The following is a 22,437-nucleotide window of genomic DNA, read 5'->3' on the forward strand; positions in this document are numbered from 1 at the left end:
ACCTAAACTTCACTGACACCGATTCAAAATGGAAGCTTAATTAAAAATAGTTTCAGTTTGGTTCCTTCTTATATTACAGGGCCTCAGAAAACACACAAGGTGCTTTTAAGCTTAAACAACCCTCAGTTTATGTATGCAAAATGTCAGGCTAGGTCTTCCAGACACTGGTGTTGATGGAGACTTTGTCCAGGAAGAGGACAAATCCGAGCAAGACAATTTTCTTCAGCAAAGGAACTCCCCTTCCGGTGGTGTTGCCTGCTAGGATCACTTTCCAGTTGTACCCCCAGAAACTGGGAATAAGTCCTTCATTCTTTTTTTTTTTTTAAAGATTTATTTATTATTATATGTAAATACACTGTAGCTGTCTTCAGACCCTCCAGAAGAGGGAGTCAGATCTTGTTACGGATGGTTGTGAGCCACCATGTGGTTGCTAGGATTTGAACTCTGGACCTTTGGAAGAACAGTTGGGTGCTCTTACCCACTGAGCCATCTCACCAGCCCAAGTCCTTCATTCTTAATGAAAAATCTGGGGTGGCATATCCCATGGTACCACAGAACCGGTGGCTTTCAGCAGAGGGAGTTAGCCATTTCTTAAGTGCCTGGAAGAGAGGAAGATAGGGGCATAAGCATCTTGACCCCACTCCCCTAAGTTTTGATTTCCTCCAGGACCAATGCTGGCGAGCTGTAATGCAGTCTGTGTAGGTTTAGGGGCTAGAGCAGGACAGAGACTGGAGAGTGAGCCTGGCGAGGGATGTACTGTTTGATTGCTGTGAAGAGACACTGTGACCAAGGCAATGCATAGAAGCAAGCGTTTAACTGGGGGCTTGCTTAAAGCTTCAGAGGAGGAATTCATACCCTTCATGGTGAAGAGTATTGGCATCCGGCAGGCAGGCAGGCAGGCAGGCAGGCAGGCAGGCAGGCAGGCAGGCAGGCGGGGAGGCCTGCAGGTGAGCTGGTTGGTAGGCAGGTGGGCAGGCATGGGGCTGGAGAAGTAGCCATAAGTTGACATCTTGATCCAAAGGCAAGTAAGACAGTCAGTGGCTAAAGATGAGCTTAGGTTTTGAATGTTAAAGACATGTTCTTTTTCTTTTTCTTTTTTTTTTTTTTTTACATTTATTATTTTGTTTCTCACCTTTTTTTCCCCTCCGAGACAGGGTTTCTCTGTGTAGCTCTGGCTGTCCTGGAACTCACACTGTAGACCAGGCTGGCCTCGAACCCAGAAATCCACCTGCCTCTGCCTCCCAGGTGCTGGAATTAAAGGCGTGCTCACGTTGTCTCCCCCCATCCCCCTATTTTGGTTGTTTTCATGTCCTGGCTTCCTTTAGCATTCGTAGCATTAAAGCAACAAAATCAAGCTAACTCTTTGGGTGCCCAAGAGAGGCGCCATTTTATTACTTATGCTATTTGTTATGGAATATAAGCCTATTTGTTCCTGTGCCTGGGTGGGGTAAGGGTTGGTGGAGTGGAGAGTCTGTTGGAAACGCAAAGGTCTCTAGCCTGAGACACTGATAAAGGGAAGATGTGTGCTAATTCTTTCACTTCTGCAAATCATGTGGAATGCCTTTGGATAATTATCCTAGTAATGATATAAACGAATGTGGCAGAATATAACCAGAACTAAGAAAAGAGCTTTAAGCCGAGTGGTGGTGGCAGCTCACGCCTTTAGTCCCGACACTCGGAGGCAGAGGCAGGAGGATTTCTGAGTTCGAGGCCAGCCTGGTCTACAAAGTGAGTTCCAGGACAGCCAGGGATATACAGAGAAACCCTGTCTCGAACCCCCCCCCCCAAAAAAAAAAGTGCTTTAAGATAAAAAATAGCCGGGAGGAGGTGGTATGCATCTTTAATCCTAGAGGCAGAGGCTATTGGATTTTTGTGAGTTCAAGGCCACCCTAGTCTACATGAATGAGTTCCAGGACACTCAGAGCTACACAGAAGAAACTCAGTCTCAAATTACCCAACCACTTCAAACAAAACAAAACAAAACAAACAAGCCCCAAAACCAAACTCGGTGGTAGTGGTGTATCCCTTCCCTCCTTTTAATATTATTTTGAGTGTTTTCTGCGCATGTGTGGCTGTGGCCCACATGCATGCTTCGTCCTGGAGGTTCGGAGATGCTGAACCCCCTGGAACTGAAGTTAAGGATGGTTGTGAAGCACCGCTGGCGTCTTCTGAATGAACAAGTACGCGCAGCATAACTCAACCACTATACCACCTCTCTAGCCCTGTGGCACAAGCCTTTGATCTCAGCACTCAGGAGGCAAAGGGATCTGAGTTCGAGGCCAGCCTGGTCTACAGACTGAGTTCTAGGACAGCCAGGGCTACATGAAGATACCCTGTTTTGTACTTTTCATCTCCCACCAAAAAAAAGATAAAAATAATATTTTGAAGGGAGAAAGGATTTGTTTTAGTTCACAGATCTTGGTATAGTTTATCACAGAAGGAATTGCAACACATGGCAACTAAGAAGCAGAGAAAAAGGAATCTAAAAGAAATAATTACATAGTTTCTGTTGTTATTGTTATTTTGTGACAGAGGCTGGCCTTGGATTTACTTAGTAGATGACTGTGGATCTGCCCCTCTCTCCCTTCTGAGGGCTATGATTAAAGGAATGTTGGATCTTTCAGGAACATTAAACAGAAAAAAAAAGTTTTGGTTTTGTTTTTAATTTACTTATTTTGTTTTTGCATATCCGTGTGTTTTGCCTGCACGTACGCACACACAATGCATCTGTGCCTGTGGCCTGTGGAGTCCGGAGGATGCCTCTGAATTTCCTGGCATTGTAGTTATGGGTGATTATGAGCCACTATATGGGTGCTAGAAATCGAACCAGGGTGGAACCTCTGCTAGAGGTCATTGCCTCTCCATCCCCTCACACTTAAAAGAACATTTTAAGTAGATTCCTGTAGGAAAGGAGAGGCCTTGCTGGACAGTTTCTGATAATTGTGTTTCTTTAGGCCTGTGTTATTTTTCCTCTAAGGTGTCAATTTTGTTTGTTTGTTTTTCTGTCTTTTGGAAACAGTCTCTCCCCACCCCACCCCCCTTTCTGTGTAATCCTGGAACTCGCTCTGTAGACCAGGTTGGCCTCGAATTCAGAGATCTGCCTGACTCTGCCTTCCAGTGCTGGGATTAAAGGCGTGTGCCACCGCGGCTGGCTCTAATATTCCAACTTTTTAGCAGTGACAAATGACCTCAGTATCAACTCCTCCTGGACAGTTTTATTTAAAGGCTTCTGACTCAACGTGCTAAACTCAACTCTGCTTTCAGAGCCGTTCCCCCCTTTATGTTGGAAGTTAAAATACCTTCTTTATCACGCTCTGGTTCTACAAGCAGTTCGGGACGGGGAGGTGTCACCAACACGCTGTTCGCGCTCGCGCCCCTGCTTACACTTTAGCCGCAGAGCAGAAGGCTTGTGCTTTAAGACCACCGAAAGCTCTGGGTGCAGTGTGTTGCATGACCCACTTACAACTTGGGGATGCCAACGACGCCTTTTCCCTTCCTTTTAACCCTGAAGCCAGAAAAACCCCAAACAAACAAAAACAAACCCAACAGACACCCAAACCGTCCTACTACCAAGGGGAAAGCGCGCCAATCACACAAAGAAAAGGAGGGGGGCGACTGGGATTCAAAATCATTTCTCCGGGACGTACATCCTCCCGAACCTATCGGAATTAACTGCGCGCCTAGTCAGAGCCAATAGACACTGAGTTTCTGGTCCAGGTCCCCCCTAAAGACAAATGGACAACCCTCTAGCCCAATGGAGTCGTGTGACGCTAAGGACTCGACCAATCCCGTTGGGAGGTGGGTGGAGTGTAGGCTAGGGGGGGTTGGCGGTGCCGTGTCATGGAGGCTCAGTCTCGCAGCAGCCATTGAAGGGGAAGGAACTGCGGGCGCGCGCGTGTCTCTCTCCCTCACTCTCTCTGTGTGAAAGTGTGTGCGTGCCCGAGTGTGCGCGCGCGGGTGTGTGGACTCGGAGGTGGGGGCAGCCGAGTTAGTCCCAAGTCGTCGGACTCCATTTGCTATTCTTTTCTTTCTCTCCCACACCCGTGTGGTAGTGGGCGTTCGTCTTTGCGTCTCTTTTCATTCATCTCCAGACCTTTAGAGGTTTTTTTAGGGTTGGGGATAGTGGGGAGGGCAGGCGAGGGGAAAGGAGGAGGACATGGAGATGAAGAAGAAGATTAACATGGAGTTGAAGAACAGAGCCCCGGAGGAGGTGAGATGACTCAGCCCCCATAGTCCCCTCCCGCCCTGGATCGTGAGGGGTGGGCTTCGGGGGTCCGGGTGGGTGCGCAGGGCGGGCTGGGAAGCGCGCCCCCACTTGGGGTGGAGGCGGGGTGTTTATTTTAAGTTTTAAATCACCAGGCTCTTGTGCTTAAAATGGCGAAGGGCTTAAGTTTCTAGGGGCATTTTCGTGAGCGCGCGGGGGCTCAGCCCCATGGCGTCCTCGCAGACTGGTGGCCCGGCATCGCGGGCGCGGGCGGCGTGGGCGCGACCCCCGGGTCCTCGCCACCTGCGAAGTTGGTGTAACTTTCCCGCGGCGCCGCCACTCGGCCGGCCGCGGCCCCGGGTGTGGGACTCGCGCCGATCTGTGCCCCACGCTCCCTCCGACCGTGCCCGCTCGCGGGCAGCACGCGCCGCGGCCGGGGCCGCAGCGGAATCCCGGGACCCGACGGCGCGGGCCGCGATCCGCGTGGCGCGCGGACTTTTACGCAAGCTGGAGGCTTGTGCGAGCCTCGCTGCGCTCAGTGCGGTCGTAGGGAAGAGTCCCGAGTCTTGAAGGGGGCCCGGGAGGCGTCGCCCCGACTCCCCGCCGTCGGATTCCCTAGCGGTTTACGCCAGGTCCGCGGGTCTGGAGATTGGCCGCGGCGGGCGGGGACCAGGCTCGCTGATTCGCGGCCGCGGCGTGAAATCGAGGGACAAGGGGTCCGCGCCGCCGTGGTCCCTTGACGCCCGCTCAAAGGCGGGCATCTGCCGGGCCTCCACAGTTATCATGCAGAGCCAACGGTCCCTGAGCCCTGCTGATTTTCGTGGTTCCTTTGCGGGTTTTGGTGACTGGAGGCGAGAGAGAGGTGGTGGAAACATTGTTGCTGTGAGGGTTATCTCTGGGAGCAATGGAAGTTTTCTAGAGCTTCTTAGAAGATTCTAGAAAAACTCAAAAGTTGAAAGCTGTCAGCAGGACGTGGTGAGTGATATCTGTAATTCTGTATATCTGTAAATCTGTACTTCTCATATCAAGAAATTCCCAGCCCTTGGGAGGGAGGCCGAGGTAGGACGCTGGTTGCAAGTGGGACTCTGTCAAACAAGGCAAAGCAAATCAAAACAAGCAGTTTCTCAGAAGTCTTGTGGAGCAAAAATGGGTCGTCCCCTCCGCCCCATCCTTTCACCTTCAATTTGGAGGATTGCTTGACATGCCTTTTTGCAGTCTCTTTCCTTTGGTGTGGTGTGGTAACAGTTAAGTTTATATAGATAGTTTATAAGGCACTCCCATTTATTTACTTTCTCCTTGGGAAAATGTAAGCTGGGTTGTATTGTTCTAGAATCCAAATTAGCAAATAGGAGTAAAGTTGAAGAGCTGGGATTCTGACACTAGGTCTACAAAACTCTTGCTGAGCTCTAAGAAGTCTCTGGTTAAGACCAGAATCCAAAGGCTTAAGAATTGCTTGGCGTGGTAGGCATTTAATTCAAGGCAGAGGCAGGCAGATCTTTTTGAGTTTGAGGCCAGTTTTGAGTTTGACTACAGCTGTCTCAAAAACGAACAGCCAGACGGTGGTGGCGCATGCCTTTAATCCCAGCACTCGAGAGGCAGAGGCAGGTGGATTTCTGGGTTCAAGGCCAGCCTGGTCTACAGAGTGAGTTCCAGGACAGCCAGGGCTACACAGAGAAACCCTGTCTCGAAAAACCAAAAAAAAAAAAAAAAACAAAAAACAAAAAACAAAACAAAACAAAAACCAAATGAACAAGTCGGAGATAGTGTCCCACGAGCTGTTAATCCCAACAGCCAGGAGGCAGAGGCAGGCAGATGGATTTCTGTGATTCAGAGACCATGCTAGTCTACAGAGCAAGTTATAGGACAGACAGGGCTACACAAAGACCATGTCTTAAAACAAAACAAAACAAAACCAAAACCCAAACAGACTTATCAAAATGTCCCTACCTGACACTAATGGTGTGACGTAATGCAAGTCATTTTGCATACCTAGGCTTCCCTGAGGCTATAACAGGGATATCTTTGTACCATTTCTGCTCATTTAAATAATGCCAAAGTTACACTCAAGTAGGGAAGATGACAGTCCTTGTTGCCTTTAAATAGACATTTTTTTTGCTCTGGGAATAGAGAACCAGGGTTTGCTTTTGTGATTACATCTATTCAGGTGCATAGGGTAAGTTTTGTTACTATATCTCAGATCTGTGGCTCAGTGGTTATGAGCCACCACTCACAAGGTGGCTTACAAACTCCCAGGAGTCCAACTCCTTTTCTGGCCTCTGAAGGCACTGGGCACATATGAGGTTCATATGAGGAAAAATGGATACACATTAAAAAATAAATAAATAAATTTACTGCCCAGAGATATTAAGAAATCCCCTTCTGGGCCGGGCGTGGTGGTGCACGCCTTTAATCCCAGCACTTGGGAGACAGAGGCAGGCAAATTTCTGAGTTTGAGGCCAGCCTGGTCTACAGAGTGAGTTCCAGGACAGCCAGGGCTACACAGAGAAATCCTGTCTCAAAAAATCTAAAAAAAAAAAAAAAAAAAAGAAAAAAAGAAATCCCCTTCTGAGCCAGAGAGATGGCTCAGGGGTTACCAACACTGGCTGTCCTTCCAGGTCTTCCCAGAACCAGAACCCACATGGCAGCTCACTACTGTCTGTAACTCCAGTCCCAGTTATCCAACACCCATCTTCTGGCTTCCATGGGTACTGCATGCCTAGGGTGCACAGACACACATGCATTCAACCATATGCATTAAGAAAAGAAAAGACGTTCAGTCCCCCCTCCCTCCAAGCATGGGACAGACAGTCCATGTGGCCTCCAAGCTTGGGACAGTCCATGTGGCAGCTTGAGCAGCAGAAGGAGAAACAATGTTTTGAATATTGTTTTGTGTGATATTGTTTATCTTCAGCTGACACCCCAAAGGTGGGCTGTCTTAGAAGCTTTCTAATACTGATTTCTGAAGGTTAGCAAGGTTGGGATTCTACTGGCATTCATCAGCCTAGCACACAGAGGCTTAAACAGAAAGTGATGAGCTTCAAGCTCCCCCCGTAGCTTTGAGTCTTTCCCCGGCAGCCCAGGTGTCTCCTCCCGGGTGTAGGTCAGGATAGTGCGGCTCCTGCTCAGAGTCCAAACCGGTCTCGGTAGGACCTTTTCCACAGTTGCTTTTTTTCTGCCTCAGTGATTTGAAGTAGGCATTGGACTTGTTAGTCCAAGGTCAGATGGAAAGGACCGCTTACAGTGACAGCTAAATCACATCAGGTTGGGTTTTTAAAATACATGCTTTTAATTTTGTTTTTATATATGTTTATATATGTGTTACGCATATAAATATGTTTATGTGTGGTTTCATTGTATGTTATTGTTGTTTGCCTGCAAGTATGTCTGTGCCAGGGTGTCAGGAGCCCTGTGGAACTGGGCTTACAAGGTGTGAGCTTGTGGGTGCTGGGAATTTAACCCAAGTCTTGGAAGAGTAGCCAGTGCTCTTAACTTCTGAGCCATCTCTCCAGCCCACCATCTGTCAGTTTCCTTAGTACATGTTAATTATATATAGTGTTTCACTTTTCATACATGTGTATAGTATGTTGTGATTACTGTCATTCCTCTTTCCCCTCCCTTACTCTCTCCACACTGCTGATCCTCTTTCCCAGCTAATCCCCAGAAAGCCTTCAAGTCTCTCTCTCTCTCTCTCTCTCTCTCTCTCTCTCTCTCTCTCATAACTCCGTGAGTTACGTTAGGTTCTCACGGGAGTGTGGGTGAAGATGTACAAGAAGGACCTGTGCAAGGACTTACTGTTTGGCGATTGATCTTGCTCTCATTTCAGGCAGTTTTAGACTGCATGGTTCTGCATGGCTCAAGTGACTCTTCACTCCCAAGTACCTGGGATTACAGCTTCCTTACTCCATGCCCAGTCTGCCACAGACTCCATGGCACAAGTGACCCCTCCCCCATCATACCCAAGTAGCTGAGATGACAACCTCATACGCTGGCCGCACCCAGTGTAGGGGATTGGCATTTTTGTTTTGCTTTCGTTTGTTTTGAGACAAGGGGCTCTGTTTTGTGGCTTTGGCTGTCCTGCAGCTTACTATATAGACCAGGTTGTCCTGGAACTCCCCGAGATCCTCCTGCCTCTGCCTCCGGAGTGTTGGTATTAAAGGCCACCACCCCTGGCTGGGATTTCTATTTTGATATTCATGCGTTTAGAATGCTTAGACACCGAAGGGTCTGTTATTATGCAAACTAATTATTTCGTTTCTTCTAACAGGTGACAGAGTTAGTCCTCGATAATTGCTTGTGTGTCAATGGGGAAATCGAAGGCCTGAATGACACCTTTAAGGAACTGGAGTTTCTTAGCATGGCCAACGTGGAGTTGAGTTCCTTGGCCCGGCTTCCCAGCTTGAATAAACTCCGGAAGGTGAGCTGGGATTGGCTGTGGGGACACCGTGGTCTTCACGGCCAGGCTGATGGAGTTCTTGGTTAAGTGAAAAGACCATTTCACCTGCCAGCCAGAAAGCTTCAAGTTCCTAGAGATGAGAGGGGAGGAAGGGTGCTGGACCCCGGCTCAGTGGCTCTTCTTCTACAGGACCTGGTCAGTTCCTCGCCACAACTCATGTGACTCCAGTGCCAGGGGATCCAGCATCCTCATAAAGACATGCATACAGGCAAAACACCAGCGCACATAAAACAAAATAAGTAAATCATTAATACTGGGAGGTGGCTCACACATTTGGGAGGCAGAGGCAGGCGGATCTCTTGAGTTCCAGGCCAGCCTGCAGATGGAGTTCCAGGACAGCCAGGGCTACAAAGAGGTCCTGTTTCAAAGAAAATGAAAAAACAGAAACAACAAAAAAAGGGAACTGTAGGATTTTGGAATCAGTAATACCTAGAATTTTAAATTAGAATTGTTTTATGGCATAATATTGAATTTAATATCTACCACTGCCCCCTTCAGAAAATCCAAATGAACACAATTGGAGCCATGCCACAGATAAGCCACTGTGTGGGGTTCTGATCGGTTTGCAGATAGATGGGAATTGGGGAAGCTGGAGAGAATAAGGAGTGTTGTTTTGTTGATGGGCAAGGTCCTCTGGCTTCATCAGTCTTTGTTTTTCTCTCCATGTTGAATATGTAGTTGGAACTTAGTGACAATATAATTTCTGGAGGCTTGGAAGTCCTGGCAGAGAAATGTCCAAATCTTACCTACCTCAATCTGAGTGGAAACAAAATAAAAGATCTCAGTACAGTAGAAGCGCTGGTAAGTGGAGGGTGTTGTCACTGGGCTTGATTTAATCTGATTTGTTCATATTCTCACTAATTAAGTCTGGGATTTCCTATAATATCTCTTGTGGTCCAGATAGCTATGTTTCTTTAACTAAACTGTCCAGCTGGGCTTGGCACTCAGCCCTGAGGTAGGGGAAGGAAGGATGGCCCCAAGTTGGCGCCTGGGCTGTAGAGTTGAGACTCCTTTCTTAAAATTACACGCCTTTAATCCCAGGTCTTGGGAGGTAGAGGCAGGTGGATTACTGTGAGTTTGAGGTCAAGTTGGTCTACATAGTGAGTTTTAGGTCAGCCAGGGTTATGTAGAGAGACCCTGTGTCAAACAAAGGCCTCAAACCAGTTCATTTCAAAAGGCACTTAACCACCAGGCTTGACGGCCTGACTTGATTCTCGGAACCCACGTGGTACATGGAAAGAACCCACAACTGAAAGTTACTCTCTGTCACACACATGAATGCTTATGGAATATGCGTGCATCTCCCTGCTCAATATAATTAAAATGTATAATAAATAAAAAATAAAAGTCCCCGGGCCGTGGTGGCGCATGCCTTTAATCCCAGCGCTCGGGAGACAGAGGCAGGCGGATTTCTGAGTTTGAGGCCAACCTGGTCTACAAAGTGAGTTCCAGGACAGCCAGGGCTATACAGAGAAACCCTGTCTCGAAGAAAGAAGAAGAAGAAAAAAAAAAGGCAAAAAGAAAAACAAAACCCGGGCTGGTGAGATGGCTCAGTGAGTAAGAGCACCCAACTGCTCTTCCGAAGGTCCAGAGTTCAAATCCCAGCAACCACATGGCAGCTCACAACCATCCGTAACAAGATCTGACTCCCTCTTCTGGAGTGTCTGAAGACAGCTACAGTGTACTTACATATATTAATAAAATAAATCTTTAAAAAAAAAAAAAGGAAAAACAAAACCCAAAAACAAAAACAACAAAACAAAACAAAAAAAAGAAATAAAAGTCCAGGCGATATTTGAATCAGTGACAAATATATTTAATGATTGGCTTTTATTTTCTTCAGGGCTTTATTCTGGTTTCAAGTTTTCAGTATTTTTTTTAAAGATTTATTTATTATATGTAAGTACATTGTAGCTGTCCTCAGACACTCCAGAAGAGGGCATCAGATTTCGTTATGGATGGTTGTGAGCCACCATGTGGTTGCTGGGATTTGAACTGGGGACGTTCGGAAGAGCAGTCGGTGCTCTTAACCACTGAGCCATCTCGCCAGCCCTCAGTATTTTTTTAACACCTTTTTTTTTCCCTATATTTTGAGGTAGTCTGTCTCCTTTTTTTCTTTTTCTTTTCTTTTTTTTTTTTTTTTTTCGAAACAAAGTTTCTCTGTATAGCCCCTGGCTGTCCTGGAACTCACTCTGTAGACCAGGCTGGCCTCGAACTCAGAAAATCCCCCTGCCTCTGTCTCCCGAGTGCTGGGATTAAAGGCATGCACCACCTCGCCCAGCTTATTTTCTGATAGGAAGGAAAAGATAAATAATACAAAACTGAAAATGGATATTCAGGTTTACAGTTTGTTTTATTAGTGCGTCCGTGCGTCTGTGCGTGTTGGTTTTCTGGGGCCCAGGGATTGAATCTACATTGCCAGGCATGGCCAGGCCTTGTCCGTGGGCTTATTGTGGTGGTACCTGCCTGTAATCTCAGCACTCTAGAGGCTAAAGCAACTGAGAATTCAAGGCCAGCTTGGGCTATGTAATGGGACGTTACCCTGTCTTTAAGAAGAAAAAGATGGGAGACTAAGTCTTGGTAGCCCAGGCTGGCCTCCCACTCGGACCTTCCTGCCCTGGCTGGGTTATGGTGTGTGCTGGCACACTTGGGGTGCTGTTGCCTATCTGCCCAGCTTCTGTCAGCAAAAATGCCTGGGGTGTCTGCAAGAAACTAAGTTGTAAGACATTTGCTGGGGACACAGCGGTGACCAACCAAAGTTTCTCCACGGGTGCTGCTGCCTGTGCCTGGGAGAGTGGCCTTACAAACCCTAAAAGTGCATAAACTTGTTCTTTAGCTTCAAGAATATGTTTTTCAGCTCTTTCATTAAAACTCAAGAACACAGTGTTTAAAATCTTGATTGTAACCTTTAACTTTACTTTTTCAGCAAAATCTTAAAAATTTGAAAAGTCTCGACTTGTTTAACTGTGAGATCACAAACCTGGAAGATTATAGAGAAAGTATTTTTGAACTGCTGCAGCAGATCACCTACCTGGACGGATTCGACCAGGAGGACAACGAAGCTCCCGACTCGGAGGAGGAGGATGACGACGACGAGGGTGAGGCTCTTAGTTTACTATTTACTTGTTTGGAGATAGGGTGTCTCTGTAGCTCTGGCTGTGCTGGAATTCACTGTGTAGACCAGGCTGACCCCAAACAGAGAGCCACCTGCCTCTGCCCACTTCGTGCTGGGATCAAAGGTGTTCACCACCATGCCTGGCAACCAGCAGGTTTTGAAGTGACCGCAAAGTAAAGCCAACTTCAGTGTGTATAATGTTTGAAAATGTATTTTGGAAGGGTCCTTTGCAGTGCTGGGATGGGGTCATCCTTGCACATGCTCGGTACGTGCTGACCTGGATCCCCAGTCCTAGTAAAGTACTTCTGGGTCACAGGTAACAGTGCTGTAAAATGGGTGGGTTTGCTTTGTTTCCTTTTATCGAGACAGGGTCTCCCTGTGTAGCCCTGGTTGTCCTGGAACTCTGTAGACCAGGCTGACCTCAAACTCAGTCCCACCCCCCCAACTCCAAGCCTCCCCCTCTGCCCCTCTGCCTCCCAGTGCTGGGATTAAAGGCACGCACTGCTATTGTCTGGCCAGAATTTGTTCTTTTAAGCCAAGTGTAGGGGCACTTGCCATGGTTGGTTTAAGATGAATGGGGGCCACGTGCCAGAAGGACGCAGTCCCTATGAGTACCAGGAGGAAGCGGTTGCCGGGATGCTTGCTCACCTTTGACAATGTTTTCTAAAGATGGAGATGAAGATGAGGAAGATGAGGACGAAGATGAAGCTGGCCCACCGGAAGGCTATGAAGAGGAGGAAGATGACGATGAGGATGAAGCTGGCTCAGAAGTGGGAGAGGGAGAAGAGGAGGTGGGCCTCTCATACTTAATGAAAGACGAAATTCAGGTGAATGGAAACTTGTTGTTCGCCCTGAAGACGGTTGGCCCAGGGCTAAGTGCTGTATGAGTAGGATGGGTTGTGAGTGGTTTCCTGATGCCTGGATGAGCATGGATAAGCATCTGTCTTTTTTTCTCCCTCCTACTGGGTGCTCCATATTATGTCCAGACAGCTGTAAATACTTGCTGATTTTCTTTCTTTTTTTTGTTTTAAAGCCCAAGGACAGTTTTATTTAAAAACTCTCAGGGCAGGTGATCTGTAAGTCTCAGTAGCTCCTAAGAGGAGAACAGAGGGGAGAACGGAAAAACCCAGTGCCGCGTAAACTGGCCTTGAGGTGAGACCAGTGGTCACAGGGTAGGGAGCTCGCGGTCTAGAGAGGAGGTGTGGAAGGCCACAGTGGTAGAAAAGCTGTATCTGGGCTCTGGCCGGCATCCAAAAAGAATGAGACGACAGGAAAAGTTGCCTTTTTTGACTTGGGTCTCAGAAAGGTGGGCAGACTCAGCCGAATCTCATGGCCACTCATGGGGACTGCCATTGCTTGCTCTTTTTCTCCTGAATTTCTGAATTGACTCTGCCTTCAGTGGCACAGGATGGAGGAAGCCTTTTCTGAATGTCTGAGCCTCTTTCTGCATCTGTATAAGCAAACTCCTGGAGTTGCTTTAACAAGGTGATGCACATAAAGCCCCTGGTTCTGGTTGGTGACAGTGCAGACACTCAGAGACTGTGATCTTTTCCCTTCAGTTAGCTCGTGACTCCTGCAGTAGCTTTTCTACCTTTTTAAATTAAAAGTTGTGTGTGCTCAGCTGGGTGTGGTGGCGCACGCCTTTAATCCCAGCACTCGGGAGACAGAGGCAGGCAGATTTCTGAGTTCGAGGCCAGCCTGGTCTACCTAGTGAGTTCCAGGACAGCCAGGGCCATGCAGAGAAATCCTGTCTCAAAAAAACAACATGCCTGTGAATGTGTGGCGTGTGAATGTAGTTGCCCGTGGGTGCCAGAAGAGGGTGCTCTGGAGCTGTACTTACAGGCGGGCACCAGTTTTGGAAGCTGAAATCCAGGTCCTCCGAAACAGTCTTGACCACGGGCTCGTGTGCCAGCCACCACCTGCATTCGCTTCCTAAGCAGTGTCCGCCTAGGTGGACTCTGCTCAGGGATTTCTTCCACCAAGCGCCCGTGTGGTGTGCAGATAGATCATTGCTCTCCTCGTGTGCTGTGATGTCTCCCTCTTGCCACCAAAGCATACAAGGCTGTCCTTCATTCTCTGCTGCCTTAAACCTTGATTAGACTTCCGTTGCCTAGAGATGCTCTCATAAAAACTTCTCTGCCCTTTATTGAGTGGTGAGTTCTTTAAATGAGAGGCTGTTATGTTAGTCTTTGCATCTAAGAGCCAGTGCATTGAGTGGGAAATAGAATATCCTTAGCCCCTGGGAGTTTAGAGAAGTTACTCTCTCTTCATGTTAAAGTGAGCTTTATTTTCATATTCTAAAATAATTGTTTCTTTTGAAAATACCTCAATGCTAGGGATGTAGCTCAGTGATAGAACACTTGCTGACGTGTGTAAGGCCTGGGTTGAGTCTTCAGGACCACATACACAGATACACAGAGCTCCTCGAGACGGTGTCTTTTGCTTTCCTGCTGACTTTTGCAATGGTTAGGTTGACTATCTGATTGATGGGTTTATTTTCCTGCTACTTTTGTTTTGTTTTAAAGATTTATTTATTTGTTATATGTAAGTACACTGTTGCTGTCTTCAGACACACCAGAAGAGGGTGTCAGATCTCATTACGGGTGGTTGTGAGCCACCATGCAGTTGCTGGGATTTGAACTCAGGACCTTTGGAAGAGCAGTCAGTGCTCTTACCCACTGAGCCATCTCGCCAGCCCCCTTTTGTTTTGCTTTTTAAGATTTATTTTGCGTGTATCAGTAAATGTTTTACCCACATGTATGTCTATATACCATGGGTGTGATTGGTTCTTGCGTCTCCTAGGACTGGAGTTACAGACGGTTGTGAGCTGTCACGCGGGTGGTGGGAACTGAACCTGGGTCCTGTGCAAGAACAGCCAGTGTCTTACTCATTGAGCCATGTGTCCACCCACTTCTGACAATATTTTAAATTTAAAATAAATAAACAAGAATAAGGCGTTAGGTTTCTTTGTATCTTTGTGAGTCATAAACCATACAGTGGAGAGAAAACCTTGGGATGCTCTTAGTGTTTATAGGGAAAGCCTGTTTAGTTTACAGCAGCATTTAGCATGAATGGTTCTCTTTTATGTTTGATTCATTTATTTTATGATTTGATTTCTCCCTAAGTGTAAGTTGTGTGCTGAGGTGTGTAGTGGGTGTTGAGGGTTTTTCTGTGCCTCCCAGGCTGCCGTGGAGTGTGTCTGCCTCCTGAGTGCTGCCTAAAACGTCACTGTCAAACCACCTGCGATGATTGACATTAGGTATAATTGTTCGGCTGAATGTTTGGGGATATTATCTCAAAATGCCATGGCCAAGCACAGGTCAGAAATCTCTGGATACACACAGCATTGTTAGTGCAGGGCCGGGAAGCCTTTTTATTCTGGATGGGATAGTTTGGATGTTCAAAATGAAGTCTGAGTGCAGTTGCGGTAGCTCAGGACCATACTCCTGGCTCTCCAGGAGGCAGTCGGACTGCAGGAGTTGGTGAGTGCGTAGGCTGCTTAGTGTGCTCTAGGATAGTCTAGGCTACAGGGAAACCTTGTCTCACAACAAACCGGGCAACCCCAGAGTGCCTGCTTTTAGGAGCTAAGTTCTAGGCAAGCTTCAGAGACCATTGCTGCTTAAAGGTGAAAGAGGCAGAAATGGCAGATTTCAGTATGCGTTGTACTTACTCCTAAAGAGGTTTGGTTTTTATTATATATGTGTGGTTATCTTGTCTGAGTGTCTGTCTCTATATCGCCTGTGTGAATGGTGACTGCAAATGCCAGAAGAGGCATAGGACGGCGTGGAGCTAGAATTACAGACCTGTGTGGGCCACGATGTAACTGACTGCTGGGAGGAAATCCCTCTGGTTATGTTTGCCTCTTCAAAATGGGATCTCACCGTGCAGCTCAGGCTGCCCTTGAACTCAGACTCACGGTCCTGCCTAAGTTTTGTAAGTGCCGGGACTCTGTAGACAGGGCTGGCACCACTGCTACAACTACATCTGGTTTTACGTAGCGCTGGGGAGCTACAACCCCTAGACCTCTGATTTGCTGGTTTTTTTTTGTTGTTGTTGTTGTTATATTTCTTCTCATTTTAGTCGTTCTTCAGGGGCAAGGAATTGCTGTGTATAAAGGACTTTAGGACTATTGGGAAGTATGCCCTGTACTATTCATACCTATGTCAGGAAACACTTCTCACTAATAGGGCAAAGGCCATGGTCGTCACTGAGCAAACTGAGTGACTTTCTGGTAAACGCTGCGGCTTTATTGTGAGATGTTGTCCTCAGGATGGTCTTTACATGCCTTGGAATGTCAGTTCAATTACATTTTAATTAAAACAAAACTCAGAGAGTGCTTGATAGCTGTGATTTTTCTAAATTATCAACAAATGTGTCTAGTTCGTCAAGTGTTTTATTTAAAATTATAAATGACTATTTGCATCTTTGAGATGTTTCAGATACCTCCTCCCCTTCCTTTCTTCTCCCCTTTTATTTCATGTGCATTGATGTTTGTCTGCATGCATGTCTTTGTAAGGGTGTCAGATCTATAGTTACAGACAGTTGTAGGCTGCCGTGTGGGTGCTGGGAATTGAACCTGAGTCCTGGAAGAACAGCCAGTGCTTTTTTTTTTCCCTTCTGTTTTTTCAAGTCAGGGTCTCTCTGTGTAGCCCTGATGTCCTGGAACTCACTCTGTAAACCAAGCTAGCTTTGAACTCAGAGATCCCCTTGCCCCTGTCTCCACCACCATGCCCAGCATAGCAGGCATTCCTAACCACTAATTATTCACTGCTTACATTTGGTGCTCAACTTGGAACACACAAATGTAGTAAGGCTAGGTGGCTAGCAAGCCGCAGGGATCTGTTTCTGCTTTGCCTGGGCCAAGAGTGTAAGCATTCAACACCAGGGCGCCTTTAATGTATGTGGTTGGCAGTTTGAGCTCAGGTCAGATTGTACAACCATCTTCCCAGCCCATTGAATGATTGGGAGACAGTCTTGCTAGGTTGGCTTTGAACTTGGAGTCCTCCCACCTCTGCCTGGGGAATTACATGCTTAATAGAGTATGCTTGAGTAAACTGTGGTGAGATCGAGAGACCCTTGACTGCTTGTTTTTCAGATGTACAGTAGTTAGTACCAAGCTTGTCTGGACTCGGTCATTTGTAGCACGGCTGGGATCAGAGCAGTGAGTGTAAGGGGCTCCGGGCAGTCAGAATGTGAGTGGTAAGGGTCTCCCAGCCCCAGCGGTATTAGCGTTCTCAGGGTTGGAAGTCGGTCTGTTGTCTCTGGCTTATGTAGTTCTGATAAGCTTGTTGCTCTTCTGATTCGATGGAGCATAAAGTTGAAAAAGTAATTGACTGTAAATGAGAAGGTGTATAAACAAAAAGAGAACACCCAACTGGAGACCAGAGTTATTTTAAGGTGAGAATGGGCCAGAGAAGCGGGTAAAGGCGCTTGCAGTGTGTCTTAGTTAGGGTTTCTATTGCTGTGAAGGGACACCATGACAGCATTTAATAGGGGCTGGCTTACAGTTTTAGAGGTTTAGTCCATTGTCGTTCTGGCGGGAAGTGTGGCATGAAATGGTGCTGGAGGAGCCGAGAGGTCTACATCTTTATCCACAGGCAGCAGGAGACTGTGTCACACTGGGTGCAACTTGACCTCAAAACCACCTTCCACAGTGACACACTTCCTCCAGCAAGACCACACCTACTCCAATGAGACCACTCCTCCTAATAGAGCCTCTCTGTGTGGTCAAGCATTCAAAGGCGTGAGTCAGTAGTTAAACCCTCCACACAGTGCAGACCTGGTGGCCAGAGTTCAATCCCTCCAAGCCATGGAAAAGTGTAGAGAGCTGACTCTGCAAAATTGTCAGAAGAGCTCCCCGTGTTCCATGCATGCCCCTCGTGCATGAGCGCACAGCAACAGTAATGACATGCACATGTACAGTAACAGTTGTTTGGAAGGGAGAAAATCCTCAGAGGAGAGCAGCATGTACTAATGGGTGGACCGTTCATGGTCAGAGTCATCACGATGATCAAGGGGCTGCCTAGCAAGGCTGGCAAGGACCTTGGGTCAAGTCCAAAGTCTGTAAAAAAAAAAAGCTGGGGGGTGGGGGTGGGTGTGGGGGTCTGATCACAGCCAGTGGTCCCAGTCTTGAGAAGCAACACAGAAGCTGCATAATGGCACGTGATCTTAAGCCCATCCACGGAGGAGGGGAGGAGGGGACGAGACTGCCTGGATGCTGGGATAAGCCTGTGCGTCATGGCACCCTTGTTACAATGTTGCAAGCAGGGTCACGTGGCATTTTCTACTTTTGGTGGAATGTTGATGTTCAAGAAACTGAAGAGTTGTGGAACATTTTGGATTTCAGATTTTTGGTTTGTCGCTTGCTCTTATTGGTTGGAAAACAGATCTAGAGAAATACGTTTTTATAGTCCGCATACAACCATAACCGTGTTTGACATTAGGGTTCAGATCATCTGTGCCTCAGTCTGTAAAGTAGCATGGCTTATTTTAAAGCAGTAAAGTCCTGTCTCTGCTAGTGGGCAGTTGTGGCTTTTTTTTTTTTTTTTTTTTAATTATGGTTTTTCGAGACAGGGTTTCTCTGTATAGCCCTGGCTGTCCTGGAACTTACTTTGTAGACCAGGCTGGCCTCGAACTCAGAAATCCGCCTGCCTCTGCCTCCCGAGTGCTGGGATTAAAGGCGTGCGCCACCACTGCCTGGCTAGATGTGGCCATTTTTAAGCTGGATAGAGTGGTACATTCCTGTAATCGTTGCACTTGGGAGGCAGAACCAGTTGAGTCAGGAGTTTGCTTGAGACCCTGTCTCAAGCAGACAAGTAATTGTACAAACAGTGACCGCAGCGTGCATTTCCATTGCTTACTAGCCCTCCGTACCACCCAGCACAGAGAGAATCTGCACTGTGGGAGAATGTTCTCCTGAACCATGGTAGGCTAAGGCACAGACTGTGTTTATAAAAGTCTGAATGCTTAGTTAGCTTCAAAGCAAAGGAGGCAGAAACTGTCCTTTGAGGCACAGCTGACCTGTAACGTCATTGCTCTTGTGAAACAGTAGAAGTCCGTGTCGTGGTTTACTCATTCTCACATTGACTTTGAAGGATGAAGAGGACGATGATGACTACGTTGATGAAGGGGAGGAGGAGGAAGAAGAGGGTGAGTTGCTTGGCCAGAAGAACATTGTGAATCTTAGCAGATGTTGAGTCTGTGGTGGGATCGCCCTGGCCCTGGAGCCTTTAATTTTGTTGTTTAGTATAATGCGCCTAGACACATAGTCAAGTGATTTGAAAGACTAGTTTAATTCTGCCAAAACAACAACAAAAACAATTTATAATCTGTACTTAAAGACAGAAATGAGGGGCTGGAGAGATGGCTAAGCGGTTTAGAGCACTAGCTGCTCTTCCAGAGGACCTAGATTTAATTCCCAGCAACCACATGGAAAGCCAGGCATGGTGGTAATTCATGCCTTTGATCTCAGCATTTGGGAGGCAGAGGCAGGGGCGTCTCTGATTTTGAGGATAGCCAGGGTTACACAGAGAAACCGTCTCTTGAAATACACACACACACACACACACACACACACACACAGAGAGAGAGAGAGAGAGAGAGAGAGAGAGAGAGAGAGAGAGAGAGAGAGATGAAGTAAACGCTTATTTGTATTTCCTTGCACTCTGGAATCTCATTTGTAAAGCGTAAAGCCTCTGTGCAGAGAGGACCTTTAGAATAGTGTTTACCTAAGAGTCACGTTGTCACGCACTTGGTCTGTTGATTGACCAGCGAGTTGTGGTTTGTCCGTGAGCATGTCTCTTCTGTAGAGTCTGGTTCTCTGAAGTCCTTTATATTCTCGAACAAATTTCAGAGTGGAAACAACTTATATTTTCTCTTGATACTCATTTTCTACTAAGATTAAAAGCTTTGTAAAATAAGAAAAACTCAGTTGTTAAAGTCAAGTATCTTACATCCTTCCATTTTAGAGGAAGAGGGTCTTCGGGGAGAGAAGAGAAAGCGAGATGCTGAGGATGACGGGGAGGAAGACGACGATTAGACCTCCAGGACCAGGCCACCTGACACTCCTGGGCGCTGGAGAGCGATCACATTGTCTTTGTTTCTTTATGTATGATAGCTGTCCCAGTAGGAGATGATGTGTAACTTTTTATAGGAAAAGTGTGGTTTTACTATTTTGGCCTTACCATTCCGGTTAAGATTTGCTAGTCTGTTAATCATAATGTTCTTAGAAAAGAATTCTCATTCATCTTCCCATAGTGAAATTCTCTAGCACTGTATTTAGATTCTGGATTTTTATAATTCATGCTTAATGTATTAGACATTTTTAGCCCATAATTAAAACATTGTTGCTTTTACACAGGTGTAGTTTGGTGCATTTCATTCATAGTGTTTTAAAGTTATTTATAAATTAACCAATTACACTCAGCTGTAATATGAAATGGCAGTAGTCTTTTGAATGATAAAGCTGGTTTTTTTGTTTTTGGTTGATTTAGAGACGATCCGGCTGTCATTAGCTTGAAGGCATTTTTGGGGGTGGGGTTAGGGTATCTGAAGGCTTTCCTATCATGGTTTGGGAAGTAGAAGCAGAGCGAGAGGGTTCTCTTCAGAGGCAGGTCATGGACTCAGTTCTGCTCAGTGACAGTTCAGGGCCCTTTAAGGAGCCTGTCCCTTTCTAAGGCCAGACTTGCCGTGGAGCGGTCTCTGGGTGGCCGTGCCAGCAGGCTGTCGGTCGGGTCAGCTGTGTGTCCCCTCCCAGCTGCTCCAGAAGGTTCTGTCACCTTCATTGCTTCATTCCTGTTCCCATCCAAAAGAAAGCTGGCAAAAGCTGTAATGCCCCAGAGACTTCATCTGCACCTCAGCCATCTGTCTCGGTTTCAAACAAGTGGCATGGAAGAGATGGAGCATTCAAGTTACAGTACCGAGGGCTTCGTGTCAGAGGCAGGCGTTGCTGACGGCCCGAGTCTGCTAGGATAAGCAGCAGCGTCCTCTCGCAGAGGTCAGACTGATTGCCAGCTGAGAACTGATGAGACGTTCAGGGCTAGTTTCTAAGTTTTCCTAGTGATTTGGATACCAACTCTGTGAAGTATTTATTATGTTTCTGAGAGCAACCTTTAATTCTTCCTGTAGTTTTGAAAGCGTGATCAGTTGTAGCCTTTGATTGGAACATAGTGGCAATAGGAGACTGTTTGAAAATCAATCTTGAAGTGTTGGTATTTATTTCAAATGAATGTCTGAAAAATAGAAAAAACATTTGGGGTACGGGTATGTGTTTTCTCGTGGCTTCAAACATGAGCGGACAGGCCCCTCTCTCTCTCTCCCTTTGTCCCGGAAGCTCCATGCACAAGGCACTTGCTTTTTAAGTCTTGGTTGCCAGTTTTTGTTTTCCTTTTGTTTTATATACTTCAGGTGGGTTTTTGTTTTGTTTTGTCTTTTTCTTTCTTTTTAAACTTAGCATCAGCATACGTATTTTGCCTCTCTTCTGGGACACATCGAAATTGCAACAGTGGGGCTGCTGCTCTTTCAACTTCACATGTCTGACCTGGTTTTTAACATAGCAAGTATGAACTTATTTGTAGAGAAGCTAATAAAAGTTGCATGCCTGACTGAGATAAATGTGTACTGAGTTCAGCGCAAGTGCAGGGATCGCCAAAGGATTGGCTTTGTTTCCTTGTTTCAGTAATTGGAACTCCTGCTGTCAGTCTCTAAAGAATTCTCTTTGCAAACTATGCCAGGTTCAAAATAAATGCTTATTTTTAAAAATGAAATCTATATATTGACTTTTTATCAATCATCTATTGTGCAATCAAAATTAGAGTTCTTGAGTTTAAAAACAACGCATAGGGCCTCCAGATAACTATTAAGACTTATTTAGCTTAGTGGGTGGTATTTTCATGCAAATAAGCAAGGGTGGGTTTTCTATTCTGTAGAAGTTCTGGGTTCTGTTCTAACCCTCTCTGTACTGTGCGTGTGTATACCATATGTGAAGTCCTTAGAGACTTTGAGGTTGATTGATACTTTTGTGCAGCTGTGCTTTGACTAACGCCATCACAGTGTTAAACACGAGGACGGGCAGCGCTGATCATGGGGTTCTGACTATTTTGTTTTTTTTCCCTTACTGCTGTAACTTAAGTTTTTGAAACTGCATTGCTTTGAATAAATTGAAGCGTTATTAATAATGACTAGCTTCAGTGTGTGATTGTTCACTCTTCAGAATTACCATCTACTGTTTCAAAGGTCTTTAGAAACAGAAATGACTTTTGAAGGGTAGTCAGACTTGTGACAATAATAGGCACTAGAAAACTCATACTCCAACAGCAGTGGTGGTACACACCTCTAATCCCAGCACCTGGAGGCAGAGGCAGATGGATCTCTTGAGTTTGAGTCCAGCCAGTGCTACACAAAGAAACCCTGTCTGGAAAAATAAAAACAAAATTCCTTTCCCTCACCAAAATTCTGGATTGGCTCAAATTTCCCTTTGGAGTTGCAGGTTGGGCCAGGACTTTATTGCCTATAGTTCAGCAGGTATTTATAAAACAATCACAGGATTATATGGTTTTTCTAGAATGAGCTCAACTTCTCAGCATAGTATGTTAGTTCCCTACATGTGTATCTTGAAACAATAGATTTTTATAAATCCCTAGTTTTGGGTTTATATGATTTATTTCT

The 22,437-nt window shown here is 46.3% G+C and overlaps 1 protein-coding gene and 1 long non-coding RNA gene across 5 annotated transcripts; one reads left to right on the forward strand and one right to left on the reverse strand.

Moving 5' to 3' along the window:
• Nucleotides 1-434: 434 nt before the first annotated feature.
• On the reverse strand, nucleotides 435-3,585 carry Gm46815. Its single transcript, XR_001783926.1, has 3 exons — nucleotides 3,300-3,585; nucleotides 856-1,009; nucleotides 435-599 (listed from the first exon to the last, which is right to left on the reverse strand). It is a non-coding gene; the product is annotated as a predicted gene, 46815 (long non-coding RNA).
• A 219-nt stretch (nucleotides 3,586-3,804) lies between these two features.
• Anp32e (acidic (leucine-rich) nuclear phosphoprotein 32 family, member E) lies at nucleotides 3,805-21,947 on the forward strand. Of its 4 annotated transcripts, none has more exons than NM_023210.4 (7): nucleotides 3,817-4,210; nucleotides 8,469-8,618; nucleotides 9,336-9,458; nucleotides 11,584-11,755; nucleotides 12,442-12,599; nucleotides 18,867-18,921; nucleotides 19,740-21,947. In NM_023210.4, exons 1-7 carry the CDS (start codon nucleotides 4,157-4,159, stop codon nucleotides 19,808-19,810), a joined length of 783 nt encoding a protein of 260 aa, NP_075699.3. In that variant the 5' UTR covers nucleotides 3,817-4,156; the 3' UTR covers nucleotides 19,811-21,947. The 4 variants fall into 4 exon arrangements, with proteins under 4 accessions (XP_011238495.1, NP_075699.3, NP_001240686.1 ...); NM_001253757.1 differs by having other exon boundaries at nucleotides 12,442-12,563; NM_001253758.1 differs by lacking the exons at nucleotides 8,469-8,618; nucleotides 9,336-9,458 and having other exon boundaries at nucleotides 11,680-11,755.
• Nucleotides 21,948-22,437: the final 490 nt, after the last annotated feature.

This window comes from Mus musculus, chromosome 3 (assembly GCF_000001635.26).
Source record: "Mus musculus strain C57BL/6J chromosome 3, GRCm38.p6 C57BL/6J".
In the NCBI taxonomy this organism is placed as follows: domain Eukaryota; kingdom Metazoa; phylum Chordata; class Mammalia; order Rodentia; family Muridae; genus Mus; species Mus musculus.